Raw genomic sequence first — 19,640 nt, forward strand, 5'->3', positions numbered from 1 at the left:
ATTAACATATTCACGTTTTCCGCGCAAAAATTCATCTCAAAATACGTTATATTTTACCAGAACATAAAGATGAAAACAACTCTAATACCTCTGCAAGAGGTCCAACTGGGCGTGTGAGTCCCGGATTATCCTCTGGGACTTCTCTTCCAGGGAGGCCATTCTCTGGGCCAGGTCCTCTTTTCCAGTTGGCTTGATAAGTGGGTCCAGGTTGGCTGCCAGGCCTTGGAGTTCCTCCAGATTACTCTGGAACTGATCCTCTGAACTAAAAAATTCCATGTGGCTTTTGAGACTTTCCTCTGCACTCTCCACATCTAGGCCACTGCCCGCCAGCTGTAACATTTCGTGGGCATCCTCAAGCCAGTCGTTAGCTGCTTGGAATACCTGATAGTACCTTTGACATTGACTGTATATTTGAGTCAAGGTAGCCTGAAAAACAGTAGTTACAAATACGATCAGCTCTCAATTGCGGTGTGTTTAAAGGAAATAGTTTAATTTTCCCATTTCTTTTGTAGTCCTCTATCACATGGATGTATGTGTATAAGTGAACTGAAAAGTTGGAGGAATTTTTTTGGTACAATCCGTTCTTATCTTTTATTTCTCCTTCTGCTGATCTTGTTATAATTTTATTAGTACAGTTAAGATAAGTCAACAAGGACGTAAATGAAATAGAAATTTATAGTGGTATCTTGACTATTTCTGAATCTGTCCTCTCTCTGAAATATACTTTAATATATGTGTATATACTAAAGTATTTTATATTAAAGTATATAATATTAAATATTTTTATAGATTTAAAATATATTTAAGGTATATATTTTATACTTAAAAAATATATAAAATGCATAGTAATATGTGGCAGACTGAATATTTACCACAGTGAGATAATGCCTCAGTTGGTTAGAAGTGTAATAACATCAGTGGGAATGTAAACTGGTAAAGCCGCAATGGAAAGCAGTATGGAAGTTCCTCAAGAAATTAGAAAGAACTACCATCTGATCCAGCAATCCCATGTCTGGGTATTTATCCAAACAAAAACAAAATCACTCTCTTAAAGAGATATCTGCACTCCCACGTTCTGTGCTTGCTCTCACTTCTTTGTTATCCCCAAGTAAACTCATGATGAATAGTCTCGTCTTGCTTCTGTGGTACTACAGGGACGCAAGAGGAAATGAAGTACTCCCCCTGAGGAAGGGGTGAAGAGATGGGGCAACTGACGAGAGACCCCAGGAAAAAACGTGGCTTGGCCTCAGGCTCTGCGCTGTGCTTCCCCTCTCTCTCTCCATTCAGAGATTCTTCACCCAGCGCTAATTCTAGAAATGCCAGGTTTCACATGGTTTGAAAAAGGCGTTGCGAATTAGTCATTGCTAATTAATTAATTTTATTACTGATGTACTTCCTACAGCATTAATTCTATTAGTGTTATCATTTATTATTTCTCTGAAAGATGAGGTATAGCTGGGGTTACTGTATTATAACTAAAGTGAGGTCCACGTGGAAATCACGTGAAACGAATACCATGCGCATAAACAGTAAAAACATCCTTTCAAGTCACTGCTGAAGACAAATCTATGTAGTATCACCAAAAAAAAGAAATTTTGAAGGAAGCAATTCTAACCCGAAAAGCAAAAGGAAGGAAGGAAGGAAGGAAGGAAGGAAGGAAGGAAGGAAGGAAGGAAGGAAGGAAGGAAGGAAGGAAGGAAGGGAGGAAGGAAGGAAGGAAGGAAGAAAGAAATTTCTCACACGTTTACAAATTAGCAGAGCAGAAGAAAGAAAAGAGAAGCCAGGCCATTCCCACCTGTCTGGTGCGTAAAGCATCTTGAATGTCTCCATCCAGCTCGGAGAGCTCAGCGAGAATATTTTGTAAGTCGGCAGAGATCAGCTCCTTGGCCTTCGTGGATTTCTCCTTCTCCTTGTTCCCCAGGGCATTCATTATTCTCAGGCTGGACTGCACCTCTTCCTGGTGAATTTGGACCTTTCTGATCTCCTCCTGGATGTCACGGAGGTTCAGGTCCAGGCATATGGATCCATTGAGTTCTGCCTTCACGCTCCTCAGCCAGTCGAGGGAGCAGCTCAGCTCTGTCTGGAAGTCTCTACTCTGCACCATGCGGCTCTCACACTCCGTCACTGTTGCACCAATGGCAGAAGTCAACAGTTTTAACTCCTCTTGCCAGGACTGGATCAGGTGCTTGGCTTTCTCATAAGCAGAGGGATCTAGGTGTGGAACAAGATCTTCAAGATGCACGGTCACTCGTTTTAGGAGAATTCCTGAATCCTGCAGACTTCCCACCAGGGAGTGATACGATTTGAGCTTCTCTTCTGCAGGAAGCGTCTCCTCGTTCACTTTGGACTGCTCCGTCTTCACAGCCTCAAGCTGCTTCTGTAGCTGGTGGCACATCTTCTCGTGCTCTTGATAAGCACTGGTAGTGTCTTCTAAGAAGCTAAGCCTTTGTTCTGTTTGTCGCTTCAGCCTGTGGTACAAGGCGACAAGGTGTAGCATCTTGTCCGGCTGCCAAGGCTGACCTGTGCTGCGAAAACTTTCTTTCTTCTGGTTCAGTTCATTCACTGCTTCCCCCAGGCCTGTCACCTCTCCCAGGAGGGCTCTGCAACCATCCTGGAGAGACAGAGCCTCTTCCACCATCAGGTTGGTGGGGACCTGGCTCATCTTTTGGAACTGGTCTTCGAGTTCACTCAGAGACTGGGCTGTCAGCTCAATCAAGGAAGCATATTCTTTCCGAGCGAGAATTGTTTCTTGGACTTTATAGAACTTGTCTTTAGCCAAGGCAACGATGACGTTAAATTGCAGGGGCAGAGCGTTGAGCTTTTCACTGAGGTAGGAGTGATCGACTTCATTCAGCGACGGCAGCATGACCTGCCCAGTCCTCTGTAGCGTGAGTAGGAGATTTTCATATTCCGGAGATTGCTCAAGAATGTGTTGGTATTTGGCCAGCTGTGTATGAAGCTCAGTGCTCTCATTCATTAGGTTGATTTCAGGAAATGTAACAATATCTGCTTGTTTTAGCCAGTGACAAGCTTTATCGAAATCTTCCTTAAAATGCTTCCTAGAAACTAAATTTTTCTCCAGTTCTTGTAGCCGATGGCTGCACTTTTGTAAAACAGTGTCATAGACACTCTGCAATTCTTGGAGCTTACCCAGCACTTCGCTCTTTTCCTGCTCTGTGGCTCCTTTCATTAATTCGCGACCCTGGGCCCAAAGTCCAGTGACTTCGTTTTGGTAAGTCTTGAGGCTGGCCTGTGCACTCTTACACGTTTTCACTTGTTTGCTCACGTCATCCGGTAACAGGCAGATGTGCTCACGGAACATTATCTTTCGCTCGTGTTGCTGAATTTGGCTGGTGGCCTGGAACACCGCCATAAGAAACTGAGTTTTCTCGGACAAGGTCTTGTTTATGTACTTCCGCCTCTGGCCCACTAAGTCACTGAGACAATTCACGTGTCTCTGTGCCTCCGAGAGCGCCTTCTGGATGACCTGCCGCTCATTTAGGCCGAGGTCAACCATCACTCTGTCAGCATCCTTGATGAGTGACTTCAGGAGCATCTGTTTGGCCTCCAGTTCACTGCAGATGGCAAGGTGATCCATGAGAAGGTTTGGTGCCATATCAGGAGGGGGGCTCTTCTTGAGGGCCTCAGCAATGGCGGGTCGCTGTTCTTCTGCCCACTCCATCAGCTCCTGGAACCTGGCCCGCACTGCGTTTAATTCTTCCAAGTTGGTGACTGACACTTGGATTTTCCTTTTGACAAGGTCCTCCAGCTGAAACCAACGTTGTTCAAGGTGACTTGTCTGTTCTTTGACTAATTCTTTGTCATCTAAATTCAGGTGCTCTATCATTTTCTGCTTTTTTTCTTTCAGATCGTCAATCGCCTGCTTTCTCTCCTGCAATGCCAATGCTAACTTTTTCAAAGCTTCCAGGTGCACAGCTGTGCTCTCAGCATCAGATCTATAAGTATATGAAAGACGTAAAGGCGAATTAGCCAACTCAATATCTATATCTGTTCATACCATGTTATATTATATTTCGTCCTTTTCTTTAAGTGGACGTTCTTAGCTTAGGGTAGCTCAATTCATGGTTTATTGGTACAGGTGCTATAATTATTATGGAATACAAGACCCATATATTTCTATATTAGAAGGCAAACCAAAACAAATTGCCTGGATACTTTCTTTTCTACTCTTTGTTGGCCCTCCCAACACATCTGACATATACTTTTAGCTTCTTCCTTTGTCACTTATAAACTGAGCAGGATCTGCATATTATTAACAAGATCCCTGGATGGTTTGTGTAAACCCTAACCCTCAGAAGCACCGATCTATTGCAGTCTTGAAAATGGCACTTAAATCAATAAGTAATCCACGATGCATGTGCTTTCCTGTGAGAAGAAGCTCCAATAAACAGTATGGTGCTAGTTCAATCTGCAAGATGTAACCAGTGGCTCTATTAGCTATTCATTTGTGTACTTAAATATTTTTTATCATTAGAAATCTTCAAAAAGAAGTATGAAATGCAAAGAATTCTTATCCCTCTGACTACGAAACACACAAGAGGAAATGGAATCTTATAGTCCCTTCCATTTATAAGACGATCAGTTCAAAGTACGAGAACCAGTGTTGGGAGGAAGGATAATGAGTCCAGTTCAGGATTTATTGGGCCTGAGGTGACCAAGGGCGAACCAGATGGAGGTGCCTATTGTAAGCCTAAAAGATGGGCTTTTGCTGATATTGCTTGGATTTACCCCAAAGACCAGTAAAATGTTCAGCATTAAGAAAAAATTCTATAAACAAACCAGAAAATAGAGTACCCTCTCCAAAAAAACTACTTGATTTAACTATATCTAGAATTACATTTTCAGTTTTAGTTGCTGCAAATTAATAAATCTAGGCAGAAGAAGAACAGATTTCAATAATTATAGTGATCAGAAGTTTAAAAATATTTCTTATGAAGACCCAGTGTGTATAGAGAATTCTTATTAAAAAAAAAAAAGTTAAGAGGAGTTCAATCACTACAAAATTACAAAGGACACATATTGATTGAATTTGATTTGTTCACTGATTTCTAGAATACCACAAACAAATACAAGATGAAAGCTGGACTGAATTACATAGAATGTATTACTTTACAGAGCCGATAACAAACCTACGGAACATATAGATTCAAGAAAGATTTATTTCATGAATTCATAGTCTCATTACTGGTAATTAAGCAAAATTGAAAATATTCTTGTGATATTTTTGAGGTCACAGAGAAAAATGGTTTCAAGCAGTTTCCTTTTACCCACTGATTAACATCGAGCAAGGAAAGCCATGACTGTGTCCCAATGACAACATTAGTTTTTTTAATACTGTTTTATCAATATTAATAATGACAGACGATAGATATAAGTAAGGCATTTTACATTTTTATAAAAATTAAGAAATTTCCAGCTTAGTATTTGGTGACTCACTGGAGAGGAGCTGTTACCTGGCTAAGTTATCCCACTCTGTAGTGAATTTTTCCAAGAACGCTTCAGCAACATTCATACAGTCATGGTAATCCCTCGTTCTCTGAAGATCTTCTTCCCTTTGCGAGCACAGATTGTCAGACTGAAGGCACAGATCCAGCCACTGATCATTTAAGTGGCTTATTTCTTTGTGTTCAGGAGACTCCTGCTTCTTGGTTAACTTATTCACCTTTTCTGTAATAGCGGTGACTGACGCCTGTTTGCACTGTAATTTCTTAACAAAATCCTAAAGGATAATAACGATGGCAAAATAAGTAACAGGTAATAAACTCCCCAAATAATAGAGAGAGAAGCATAGATGTAACACATCTAAACGCTTTAAATAACTAATGGATGTCTGATCAATGGGTCGTAAGAGACAAAATCTAAAATTCACCATACCTCTTTACGAATACAAATTTCCAAGTTTGTAAGAACTGAAGGGTAACTGTGGTATTTTCTTTTATGGTGCCACTTTAAAAAGTAATAATATTATAGTCACTAAGGTAAAAAAAAGTTAATATTTCTATCTTAAAGTACATGTTTAGTTTCCTAAAACTTGTTAAAGTTCATACTTTTGAGAAAAAAATATAATTTATGTCGTCTCTTTTTTTATCACTTTTTTCTGCATAGGTAAACAATATTCCAGTAGAAACTACAAATAGCTCCCTCTCACAGAGGAAAAAATCCTAAAGTTTGTTAATAATCTGATATAACTTCCAATTAAGTTAATATACTAATATTAATTTTGTTATATTTTAAATTACATATAAATATATAGTCTAAATTATTTATGTTACATTTTAAATTAATTATATATTAATATGTATTTTATATTTTAATTAATTAGTACATTTACAGTCCTTCAGTGTTAGCAATATTGTGATGAAAAGGTAATAAATAATAAGGCTTCCTGTTTGTTTAGCGGCAGAGTCTCCTGGTTCTATCAGCTAAACCACAGGGACAAAATACAGAATGAAGGTCCTTTGATACAAATGGACAGTTGGATCTCCCCACCAAAATATTTTAATATTTCCTTTCTGATCTGTTCTCTCCTGGTACCAAAAAAAGATTGTTCCAATTCTATCTTATCCCTTAAATAGCAATACTAATGTTTGAGGACTGACCGACACACATGCCTCCTGGTCTTCACTATCTCCCTGGGAGGCCCATTAGTTCTTACCTTCACTTGGGAAACCACGTTATGTGCAATATTGAGCTCCAGCTCCGAGTGACGCCTCTTCATGTTCTGCAGTTGCTGATCGGCGTCCTGGAGGTAGATCCAAAGCTCGGCCTTCATATGCTTGATCTCCTCCCAGCCCTGAGTTACGTGCTGTGCTTGGGCAAGCCTCTGCTCCACCTGGAGAGAATGCGATGGCAGGAGTCAGCAGCAACAGGGAAGAACATTTACGCTCAATGAATCGGAGATGCGATTCTTCAGCCTGTCCACGTACGCAGGCCAACACACATGCATGCTTGTTCACATGTGGACACATACACACGTGTGCACACACACACACTGATAAATACAGGAAGAATTCTTTATCTGTTTCAAGAAAAGTAGATTTTCCTTTTTATATTTAGGTTTTCTAAAGGCTTGAAATGTCTAGGACGTGCCATTTGATTTCAGTCAATATGTGAAGCTCTAAGAAGTTTTAACAATTTATTAGGTCAAAAGCTGCCCTAATTGTTTTTCACATTGAGCATTTTAGGGGATGCATCTATTTGAATTACTCATGAATTTGGTCTTGGGGTTAACTAGAAAAGACATATTGTTCTCTATTGTACATTATTGCAAGGTCTAATAAAACACCAAGTTATTAATGTTTTGGATATATTTTTAGATTGACTTTACTGGTTTTTAAAATCATGTGATTGATTCCAATACATCATATCTGTAAAAAATATGAATTATATCATCTTTCATAAGGATTTAAAGATATTTGCTTTGATAATATAGACATTCGCTTTGATAATTTAAAAGCGAGAAACCCATATTATTTTGATTATTAAATATCTACGTTATTATTTATTTATTTTAAATCTTCATTATTTTTTATTTAGATTATTTTAGCATTCTGTGGATATTTAATCAATTAAATACCAAAACCAAGTCTTATTTTTAAATTTTAAACCTAAATGTGTTGTATTAAAGAGTTTAAGGCAGCGGTGGCTATCACATTGCCCTCTGCTGCCATTTGTCTGCTGTGCTTAGGTACTGCTGACTCAGCACATTTTTCCACTGAGCCCAGATATAGCTTCAGAATTCTTCAGGACACCATGCTCAGACACTTCCAATGGCTTAGAAGGGTCATGACAGATGGCATGCTCGTGACCATCCCTCATATAAAGCAAAGATAAGAAATCCTTTTCATATTAAGTGTTACCTCAGTAAAAAGGTGGAAAAACAGAAAAGAACAAAAATGAGTAGAAAAATAGGAAAAGATAAAGAGAAAAGGGTAATTAAAAAGAAAAGAGAAAAGAGGCTCTAACGATAAGCAGATCACCGAGACGACGTGTTTCAGTTCTAATTCAGCGGCACCAGTTTCAGTGTGCTTATTTTTCTGCGACAGTTGAAATTCAAATATTTATTTATTACAATGGCTGCGGAAGTATTATAGCAAGAAATATTCAAGCAGATATATTCTTTTACATCTAACATGCAAACAAAAGAATATAATAATATGGACAAATCCAAGGGTTTATTATTATTATTATTATTATTATTATTATTGATCATTATTTTACCATTTGCTCTGTTTGTTGAATGTCTTTAGCTGTGGTTTTCACTGAAGAGTTTGACAAGTCACACATGGAGCAAAGGAGATCTAAGTAGGTCCTTGCCTGTTCCTGCAAAGCTCTGAAGTGTTTGACCTGAAAACAAAATTGTGAAGAGTGAAAGAGATGTATGCCATATTTAGACAGCAAGTCTTTGTATACTTGTAATATTTTGTTGATATTTCAAAAACAATCTTGCTATGTTCAGTATTTACAACCCTTGTTGTAAATGACATACACTAGTGACTTGTGCAAAGAATTCAAAACATTCTGACAAGGGACCCATTTGTCCACCACTTGCTTCACATTATAATTAAAGAAGTTTGTATGGTCTGGACAAAGGAAACATCCAAGAAACTTCTACAGTTTTTTCTGTAATAAATAAGGTCTGAATTTGCCAAACAACCCCGTTATGTACCTATGACCCAGAGAAAGTTATCTGTCCAAAGCAACTTTTGAAAATGAGAAGAGAATAAGATAACAAATTTCTTATCTTATATTTACTTTAAAAAAAAATAATGATTTAAGATTTATATAGTTGACTTGATTCCAAAATCACTCGGAGCAGCTTATAGATTGTCAGTGACAAAACAGTTGCAAAAGATTTTTGCTAAAATCAATTTCAGGGGGCAAATCTGATAGTACTTTATCCCATTCCCCTAAATGCCTTATAAAAACATATGGCATTCTCAATGGAATCAAGTCAGTGCGTCAATTTCTTGTGGTAGTGGGGAGCATGTTATCATCATATATTTATTGTTTACAAGGCAGGAGGTATTAGGAATACACAATGCTTCCTGGGACCATGAATGAATTGCAACCATAGCCTGTCAAAGCATGACCCCAGTCTGACACCATCTGAAGTTGTCGTTTGTCAGTAGTGAAATTCTCCAGTCACATATCCAAATGAGCCGATGACTAGAGTCAAGTTCAGATCTTATTTACACAGGCATACCTCAGAGATATTGTAGATTGGGTAAAGTGAATATTGCAATAAAACGAGTCACACAAATTTTTTCATCAACCAAGTTATGTTTATACTATACTGCAGTCTATTAAGTGTACAATAATAGCATTATGTCTAAAAAAACAATGTACGTACCTTAATTAAACATACTTTATTGCTAAAATATGCTAATCATCATCTCAGCCTTCAGTTAGTTATAATCTTTTTGCTGGTGGTTGCCAAAAACCTTCAGTTTGTTAATAAAATAAGACAATATCTATAAAATGCAATAAAGTAAAGCCCAGTAAAATGAGGTTTGCATGTACTTACATATCCCCAGTAGCCAGCGCAGTCTGGCACATGATAGGTACCTAATATATTTTCATTGAATGTCTGAATGAATCACATAACACAACACAAACTTTCAGGAGTCTATACCTGCTTAACGGCTTCTGCCCTGCTGACAGGTGGATGTGGACTTGGCGTTAAATCTGGTTGGACTGCAGAAAGCCAGGCCTGGCACTGCTGCAGAGTGTCTTGTCGACTAACATGCCTCTGAAGTTCATGTTCCAAAGTCTGGTACACCTGAAACAAGACGATCAAGCTGCAACTGTGAGAACTATCTTTTGTCGCTATAAACATGACCGGAATTAAGTGACACACGTCCACAAGTCCACTGAAATGGATTACACCCCCAGGACTCCCCAACACTATACACATATCTATAGAGTATGCATATGTTCCAAAATATTGCAAAGCACAATTGCCGTGCCCAGTTTATAACTTCTCAACCCACACGTTACAATGTTATATCTTGAGTAGGGAGAGAATGAGGCAGAGTTAATGTAACTATAGAAATGTGTTAGGATACATAAAATCATTGAAGTAAATTGTCAAACATAAATTAGAGTTTTTGCAGCTTCTCCATAATGGTATAAATATTGTACTTTTTGTTCAAGCTAAAAATTAAAAGTAAAAATAAAATGCCATTTCATGAAAAGATAACCAATATTTCTCTAACCGAAAGGCTCCTGCTTTAGGACTAGGGTCAGATTGGAACTAAATTAAACCAGAGGGGAGAGAAGAGTCTGATGCCCTCATTTCATCTTAGAAGCTATGTTCCAGAACAATAATAATCTAAATATTTTCTAATATGTCTATTCAATTAATTAATCCTTAATCAGCCAACCAATTTCCTTTGTTTTTTTTCGGGGGGGGGGGATGAATAAAGTATTCATTTCTATGTTTTCAATAATCTACTCAGTTCAGCATTGCCAGTGCTCATTAGGACATAGCCACTCTCTGTGACCACATCTGTCCAGTGTGTTACCTCACCACTCCCCGCCCTCCTGCTTTCGTCAGGCTGGGCTGTGTTCCATAAAGACACATGGAGAAACTATTATGTATTTCTTTGAAATCAAGGGGAAATATCCCTATGATGTTTCCTGAACAAACAATTCCATTAAAAAAAAAAGGAAAGAAAAAAAGGACGTGAGGTTAGACTGGCTCTTCTTTAATTATTGACTCAAGAGAAGCAATAATTCATTTTCATCTGATATTGAGACTGTCCCTTATTATTAGTACAAGCAAAACTGAAAGAGAAGTATTTTGTTCTCTTTATCATTTTTGCAAATTTATTTTATGAACTCCGTTCTTAGAGTTTGATCTGCTTTTTAAATTTTTATTTTTAAAATATTTGTGCCTTTCAAACATTTACCAATGTTCCTTTAAAAATTCAACTTGTATCCCTAATGTACAGAAAATGCCCACTACAAAGTCAGTGTTCGATAACCCTCTGCTGAATGAGTGAACCAATAAGCTCACCAGAAAACTTCATGTTTTTTTCCCGTCTCAATCTCTTTTCCTCCTTTGTCATCATCTACAATTATCTGTTTGATTACTTTGTTCCTCTTTTTAATTAACTTTTGGAAGGTGAATTTCCAGTTCTAGGGAGTCAACTAATTTCAACCAGCAATTTTTTTATTATCATGATGAATGCAGACCATGTTCCCATGTCACTTGTATTTTTCCGGTTCTCACTGGCTAGCCCAGCAACAAAAATAGAGGAATGTCTGCAGTGTCATTTAAAAATTCTAGAATAATAAAAAACAATTCATTGATTGTACTTATTTTTTATTAAAAGGGCAATTCTTACCCATTTTAGACTTATTTTCATAACATGAAGGATTTCATTTTAGTGGAAGTATACCAATTAAAGTATAACTCAAAATTAGTACTTACTCTTTTTCTCAACTTTTATATGAATTCATAAAAATATTAAATGCGAGTTGAACTTAGGATGCATAGATTTAAAAAGAAAATAATTGTGAAAATTACGGAATAAATTTACTTCTGTATTATAGAAAAATGGCAACTTAGAAGGAAGCACTGATGGTGTACAAATAAAAACAAACAAAACAAAATTAAAAAAAATATTTTATAATCAATTTATGGAATAAATGGATTGGGTAAAACCAAATGTATGCAATTTACCGCTTCGACACATCAATCAAATGTGCGATATGTTAGCTCTGTGTTCACACAGAGACAGAAGTCTATGCTCCCACTACCTGCCTGGACATACGCCAAAACTACCCCAAAGACCGAAGCATCAGAACTATTTTTAAATACCTCTAGATTTCACAGCCTTTCTCTTTTATTCATCGTCATTCCAGAACGTCACAGTGGTACTCACCCTCTGTGCTGTGCTGCAGACCGCTGAGTAACTATCCTTTGTGCCTTGCAGATGTGTGTGCACATTTTGTTTAAGTTTCATTTGAAGGTGTTCTGCACACTGGCTGATCAAATTGTCGCCTTTAGTTTTAAGGTTGTTCAAACGGTCTTCAAAACTAGCAATTTCTTCCATCATTGCCTACAAAAATGAAACAAACACAGAGTTCTTATAATTCCATCTTTAGTCTTTAAATAATGTATTTACCAAACAGAAGGTTTAAGATGAAGAATTTAACTGTTTAATAATGTTTTTTTGAAAGAGTTTTGCAGTTTGTCTTGGATACCACATAGAAAATGACAAAACAAAAACAAAAATGTATATTTTCATGGATGTTCCAATTGGGAGAGTTAATGAGTTTAATGGATTAAGTTACATAGAGATGATGAAATAACCTTTAAAACTAGAGTGAATTCATGGCTGATCTCAGATACACGCTCCATGCTATTATTATCAGAGAAAGGAAATTCATATATTTTTTAAGTTCTATAAATTATAATTCTGGTATAATTTATATCTAAAATAATCCGATTACTATTTAATCTAATTTACTAATATCTAACCTAGTCAACAATATAATATCTGATTTATGTAATTAATAATCTAAAATCTAATTATTCATCTCTAATGTAATATCTAATTTACATCTAATAATATTTATATTAATAAAAATAACATAAATTATTAGTCCTGATAAATATGTATTATCGTCATTGTTTTACAGATGGAGAAACTAAAGCATAGATGAGTTATAGAAGATACTCAAGGTCATATGACTAGTAAATGGCAGAGCCCGCAGCCTTTGGCCCTCACTCTGTCTGCCTCCAGCACATTCATACCATTGTGCCCACATATGTTCTCTAGTGAGCGTTCTCAAAGATCAGACAGGAGGAACCAACTTATTGATATCACGTTTTAAGTTTCTTACTGCTAGATGATATTTACTTATATCACCACTATACTATACATAGTATATACTATATATTATATACCACATATATATACATACATACATATATATTTATATACACTGTAATATATCATCACATACTTACGATAAGTGACACATTCCAACACAAGGTATCCTGGGTTGCCACATAAATATATCTACCTGGAGGGCTCTCAGCAGCCCAGGGTCCACTGCTTTTTCCAAGAGTGCTGGGTTACAGGTTATCATATACACCATATTGAAAAGAACCATTATGTCTTCGAATTGGAATAAAATCACTGCAATGTGAGGTTACTGAGGGCATTCCCTCAGTGCCTAATAGAATATATCGTATAGTTATTTTCTATTCATATTTGCTAAATAAAATTCTATGGACAGGAGCCCTGAAGCCCGGGAGGGTAACTGGCTTTCCTGACACACTACTAGATATTGACCCCATCATGACTAAAATTCGGTTTTCCAAAATTGCTCCATAAAATTGTGACCATATGACAACCTGTCATCTGGTTCATATAGTTACTACAAATACATATGAACAAAGACAAGAACACCTCATATCAGTCCCGTAATTTGCAGTTCACCAAATGCTGACAGACATCCTCTCCCGCGATGCCCCCGCAGCTGTGTGATGGGGCCGGGATCCTTCTCGCCCTTTCCAGAGGAGAAAAAGGAGGAGCCTCTGAGAGGCTAAGCTTCCCCTGCTTGGAAGGGGAGAGTCTGGCTAGAATCTAGACTTTCTGATTACTAGTTCTATATCCTATCTTTGGCTGCACTTTTGTAAATTAAAGATAATTTCTTTCTTGGATAAATTACTCCATAAAGACTACAACGTGTTTCGAGTTGAAGGCTAGCATTCGACTGTGGTTGAGTCGCTAAAATATTGACTTTAACTGTTCTCATTTATCAGGCATTCTTGGCATGCAGACCTGATTTCTTAAGTACAATCATTGGAATCCAGAGATGCACGCACCCGTACACAGGTGTGCTCACACACACACGGGCATAGCTGTGAAAGCCGTCTGTGTGCTTTAGCTCTGTAGAGAGTAGGCGTACCTTGTGGTGGGCCAGTTGCTGGGTGATTGTCTCCAGGCTGCTGGTCTCCATGAGGTCAGGTGCCACCAGGCGGCCGGACATCTGCAGCAGCCACTTTTCTACCTCTTGGAGTTCACTGTTGTAATCTTCATGGTCTTTGACTTTCGCCTCCAGACTGCAGACATGTTCCTGTGAAGCCAGGTGCCCATTAGAGGTGACTTTCAAGCCAAAAAGCAAATAAAAACCGTTTTATATTTCTAAAAAAACCCAGTGCAATTCCTAGGGTAGGTCGAGTTACATATACCAGAGAATTACTAGGAACAGGAAAAAAAAAATAGAAAAAGAGTCGTCATGCCATTTAAAATGCCCCTCTGAAAAAAAGAAAGGTTACTGACCCATTTCAGCCCTTTAAATCTTCTGACAGAGAAAAAGAAGTCAGGGCCCCCTTGGGACAAATAAATACATTTTTGTTGAATTCCCAATGTCTCCTTACCTTTCCTGCACTGCAGAGGTCCTGATAGTCACTTTGAAGCTTATCTATTTTGTCCTTTAAAGTGACATCCTGCACCAAGTCCAGAAGAGCTTCGCCTTTCTCTCTCACTGATTTTACTGAGGGCTCATGGGACAGCACCGTTTGTTGAAGTGACTTGAATGACAAAGAAAAACAGAGCCAGCTCACCTGTGTGTTCGAGGTGAATATGTACATATGCCCGTGGCAGGTATGAGATGATCTCTTTCAAACAGACATTCGAGACGTATTTTATAAATCAGTAAATGCAAAACATGAAAGAGAGGATGACTTTTTGTGGCTAATATGGTTCTCAAATACAGAGTAACACATCAAATAGTTCTTCACGTGTGGAAAGTATGAGAAAGCATTGTGTTTGGCTAAATTTAACATAGTTTATATTTCTGGCTTCCACCTCATCTCTTTCAGCACCGTCTTTTTATTTTGAGTTCATGAAGTTAACTGCAGCCCGAGTTGCATGTGAAGTTAGAGAGATAAATTCCAGCTGTAGCATTGCTGTACAGGCTCACAGCACTGTTTAAATACATCAAGAACTCAGTGGAAAACAGAAAAGTGGCTGTGATTCTTATCTGGTACCTTCAAAGACATGCTGTCAGACTTGGTAGAAAAACCAAGGTTGAGAATAGACATTTTGGCTGAAGGAGGAAAAAGCTTCCCACAGGGAAAGCTCAGAGGCAAGCCATCACACTAATTCTTGAAGACTATCACTTAATCATTCAGAACACAAATTATTCCACATAATTGTTTCAAATATTTGAGCCGGTGAAATATCTATATCTATAACATGTTATAGCTAGCTATAGTCACATCACCATTTATTCTTTGAAACATTAATTTCTAGGATGTTTGGCTATAGCTGGTTAATGAGAATTTATTTTCTTTCAGATAGGGTATCTTGTTTTCAATTTACTGTAGGTTAGCTTATCTTGGGAAGATGCTACACGAAACAGAAAATTTATTGGTGTGAGATCCTGATGCCTGGAAGATTTATCTGGAAGATCCATATACCTGGATCACATTGTGAGAATAGATCTCCATTTATAAATACAATCTTGAATATGAGGCAAATATGATTCATGTATGGAAACATAACTTTGACGTAGTGTATCTAGCCAAATAAAATGATATCACTCACCCCCAGTAGAATAGACACGCTATGGGCGTTTTTCAGCACCCACGAAGGGTGACACACACCAAGAATCAACTCCTTCCCATTGAGTCCCTAGAGGACACCCTCGTGCATTTGCTGGAGTAACAACAAATTACCTTGTATTTGGATAATTGAGCTTTTTTCTCATATAATTCCATTTTGGGTTCTTCAGGAACGTGTAGGATTTCTTGGTATTCTGCTATCCATTGAGTTAGTGCTTTATATTTATCTGAGAACTCCTTTGTCAAATGGAGGCCTTTTTCCAGAGTCATGTGCTCTTTCCGAACAGTGCTGGTCAGTTCCTTCAACTGCTCTACGTGGCCATCGATCTCTTTTCTTAACGTCTCTGCCTCGCCGTCCTCCAAGTACGTAAGAGCCTTCTCTCCTTTCTCCCGGGCCGATTTCAGCAAACTGTGGCCTTTCTCCATGTCTTTCAGCAAACCCTGTCGTGAAAGAGAGTGAGTAAGAAGCAAATTCTGAGTTAACCTTATTTCTTTCCTTTTAAAGAAAAGGCTTTCAAGTCCCATTCTCGAGTCTACCTATTTCCTCTTAAAATATGTTTTGAAGTTTATAACCAGATTTGACCTGCTAGGAATGAGGAAACCATTTTTTTTTCCCTTTACTTCAATAAAGGTTTTAAAATGTCTGATCAAGGTATCATTTCCGAATCAGAGACTTGAGAGAGAACTTGATGTTTCTCTCATCCTCAGTAATGTTCCTAAAGATGAGTTAAAACTGTTAACACACGGTGCCTTGAATTTGGGATAAATGTTTTTTTTTGTCTTAATTTTTAAGTGTGAAACTGGAAATTAGGTAAGAATTTTGTGAACAGTCACGTCTAGGTCATTCAGAGGACATCACATCACCAATATGTGAAAGCCTGCTTTCGGCCTTAGAGAGATTAGAACTTGGAATCTGAAGTAAAATGATGAGCCAAGGACCATACCAGGCAGGAATGAGCACATGCGCTCCCTACATCTAGTGTGAGGATCAAGCAGCTCAATGAAAGAAGGGTCGGGAGACAAGTCCGACGCGTGCATGCCTACCTCCAATGTCTTCATCTTTTTCCCCATCATCGCTATATCTACTTTGTCAATTTTGGCAGCCACATTCTTGAAGTTTTTGTGAGTAGAGCTGTACCAATCAGAATAGAAACTTAGGGATAATTCAGATTCCTCCAAACTCTGGATCTCTTCCTCCAGGAATTTTATTTGTTCCTTTAAAAGAAAACACAGTATTGAAGAGTGAATTAAAGACCTGTGCCAGTGCCTTTCTTTATAAATACATATCTTCACTGGAAGCGAATGAAAGGAAGAACATTTTGGCTTGTGAAGTTTGCTGGTCCAAAATGAGCAGCCGGTGGCCCCCTCACCAGCACTTGGAGAAGGAGGGCCTGGTATCTGGAAGTCAGCTGTGTGGCCTGGCAGCTCATCCGACTGCTCACGTGACGCTCGTCCAGGATCTCCTGAGCTCTCGCTCCTACTTCCTCAACCTCATCTCTGTATGTGGTGATTTCTTCGTGCCACTTCTGAAATGACATGGGTATTGCAGGGAAAAGTTTAACCTTTGGTATTCTTGAGTCAGACAAATATACGTATTTTCTTTATAGGAAATGATTTCACTGTATGTTTAAAACATATTTATTGTGAGATATAATTTTGAAAATATATATTTAACCCTCATGAAAAATTGTATAAAAACCATGCAATTAAGAGCTACAGATTTTTGATTTGGGCTCTTTTCTGTATATACTATACTTCAGTTCAAAAATTTTAAAACAGAATAGCATAAATTTTTATATTTTCTGTTATATTTAGATAAGTTTTAACCTAGATGAATAATGAAAAGAAATCCTACGAACCTAAGCATTATTTTGATCATGTGCACCGAATTTACATAAAAATTAGAATAAAACTAAATATTAAGTATTATTTTGATGCATTCTATTTGAACAATTTCAAATCTAAAACATAAACTTAAATGGTTGCAATACTAGCATTCGTGTATCTTTACAAAGCAAGATAATAGGATATGGGACGAAAATAAAAAATATTTCATTAAATTATATTTTATTAAAGACCAATTTAAGATTCTATTAATAATTGCTGTTAGAATGTTCTGTCCTAATTTACATTAAATTTCTTTCGAAGCAGAAAAAGATTTTGCAAAAGCTAAACCTGGGGAAAAACGTTACTATTTTAATGAAACAAACTATGCAAGACAACGGCTGCTTTGACCAAGATCAGGATTCGGCTCTGGCTGTACCTTCAGCTGATGGAATTGTGTCTCCTTGGCTGCCCTGTTAGACTGACGTTCCGTCTTGAGGCTCATTTTCTGCTCCAGCGTTTTCAGCCATTCATCTACTTGCTGAAACTTTTGTTCCATCAGTCTCAGTTTGTTGACTGCATTGTTGAACTGAGTTCGGGTCTCGGACAGTCTCTGCTGGTAAGCCTGCCAGTCCTGCCGGAGGGACTCTAAAGCCCGATCCTCCGTCTGGGGGATGCCTGATGGGATCACTTCCTCTCTGGTGTGCAGCACTGAATTCAGCAGTGCCTGCCCTTCAGCACAGTGCACTTGCAGCTCCTGCAGGGGAAAGGTATGGCTGTCACACCTCGTTCATATTTTACACCTGCACAGGTTATCACGTCTCACCTAAGCCAACCGTGCCAGTTTGAAACAACTGTGCCAGCTTGAACTTCAAGTATATAAGAATGATTTTATTCTGTCTTATACAGAACAACGTGTATACTTAACACTGAATAGAGTCCTCCCAACCAGGAGAAAGATTCACAAATATTTCCTATTAAAATAATAGAAACACACGCATAAATAACACACACAAGGGAATATTTGTCTCAATCGTCTTAGAAACAGTTTCTGAAATTTGACTTTTCAGCTTATTAGCAAAAACACTTGTGATTAAAAGGGCTATTGTTTAAAAAATAAATAAATAACCTAGGCTTTTTATGGCTCGGAATCTGTTTAAAGAGCCTAAGGCTTCTTGCTTCGCCTTTGAATGGGATCAGTGCCTCACCAGTGGTTGAGAAATAACAATAAACCCTCTTTTTCCCAAGGAGGGACATTGCCAAGTCTATGCTCTAGGGAAGGCGATGGCCAAGAAAAGTTGGCCCAGAGGGTCACAGAGCATACAAACCTGAGAGGTTGAAGTATCACACCTGCCAACCAGATACAAATACAATTTTTTTCCACCAAAACGTAAGCCCCAAAGATTTACCCTACAAGTTCAGTATGAATCAAGACTTAGCATAAACTATAATTTATAGAAAGAAAAACCCATAGCCTTAAAGACATTGGCAAAATAATATTATATACTCATATTTCTTATGTTAAAAAAATCCAGTGTTACTCAGTCTGATCAACTAAAGTTGAAAGGAACCAAGTCAAAACCCAGTGTTAAAAGTATCAAGTTACAATACAGTATTATAAAAAAAAAAAAAAGCTTTAATACCAATTCTAACTATTTGAAATTGCAGATATCTGACTATTTCTACCAACAAAAATCAAAAATAGCAATCTTATGTGGTTCAAAGTAATGGATACATTTTTCCTCAGCTACGATGTTACTTCAAGAATGTTGTAATGTGACCATGCTGTAAATGAAAAATGATAATACATATGGTAAAGTATTCATCAAAAAGGCCACGAACATAGAAATTTCATTATAAAATTCTTTAAGATTTTTGAAAGTTAATTTTGTACAATCTCATTTCTTAATTCAGGGGCTGGCAAACTTTTTCTATAAAGGGCTGGGTAGTAAATATTTTCAGCTTTGTGGGCCACACTGCCTCTGCTCCACCCACTTCTAACTCTGCCATCGTAGGGCTGAAGTAGCTGTAGATGGAACATAAATGGATATGTGTGACTGAGTTCCAAAAACTTTATTTAAAATACAGGCACTGGGGCTCTGGGCTATAGTTTACTGATCCTTGCCCTAATTTATTCATTTTCCCAATATTTTACCCTTTTCGTATTTTGTAACTGTTTTCTCTATTTAAAAATCATCACTATATT

At 37.6% G+C, this 19,640-nt stretch overlaps 1 protein-coding gene across 1 annotated transcript in view; it reads right to left on the bottom strand.

Annotated features, from left to right (window-relative positions):
* Positions 1 to 18,265, bottom strand: part of LOC111741431 (nesprin-1-like) — a 29,900-nt gene extending 11,635 nt beyond the window's left edge. Inside the window, exons 1-13 of the mRNA XM_023532152.1 lie at positions 17,874 to 18,265; positions 16,981 to 17,136; positions 16,655 to 16,825; positions 15,725 to 16,051; positions 14,423 to 14,575; positions 13,951 to 14,118; positions 11,913 to 12,089; positions 9,656 to 9,802; positions 8,242 to 8,367; positions 6,677 to 6,853; positions 5,475 to 5,740; positions 1,796 to 3,956; positions 89 to 426 (exon numbers count right to left, since the gene is read on the bottom strand). Of these exons, the coding sequence (XP_023387920.1) occupies positions 89 to 426; positions 1,796 to 3,956; positions 5,475 to 5,740; positions 6,677 to 6,853; positions 8,242 to 8,367; positions 9,656 to 9,802; positions 11,913 to 12,089; positions 13,951 to 14,118; positions 14,423 to 14,575; positions 15,725 to 16,051; positions 16,655 to 16,825; positions 16,981 to 17,136; positions 17,874 to 17,993 (4,487 nt within the window). The 5' untranslated portion in view covers positions 17,994 to 18,265. The remainder of the gene's footprint in view (positions 1 to 88; positions 427 to 1,795; positions 3,957 to 5,474; positions 5,741 to 6,676; positions 6,854 to 8,241; positions 8,368 to 9,655; positions 9,803 to 11,912; positions 12,090 to 13,950; positions 14,119 to 14,422; positions 14,576 to 15,724; positions 16,052 to 16,654; positions 16,826 to 16,980; positions 17,137 to 17,873) is intronic.
* Between the last annotated feature and the right edge of the window lie 1,375 nt (positions 18,266 to 19,640).

Source organism: Pteropus vampyrus, unplaced genomic scaffold (genome assembly GCF_000151845.1).
Source record: "Pteropus vampyrus isolate Shadow unplaced genomic scaffold, Pvam_2.0 Scaffold78, whole genome shotgun sequence".
Taxonomy (NCBI): Eukaryota; Metazoa; Chordata; class Mammalia; order Chiroptera; family Pteropodidae; genus Pteropus; species Pteropus vampyrus.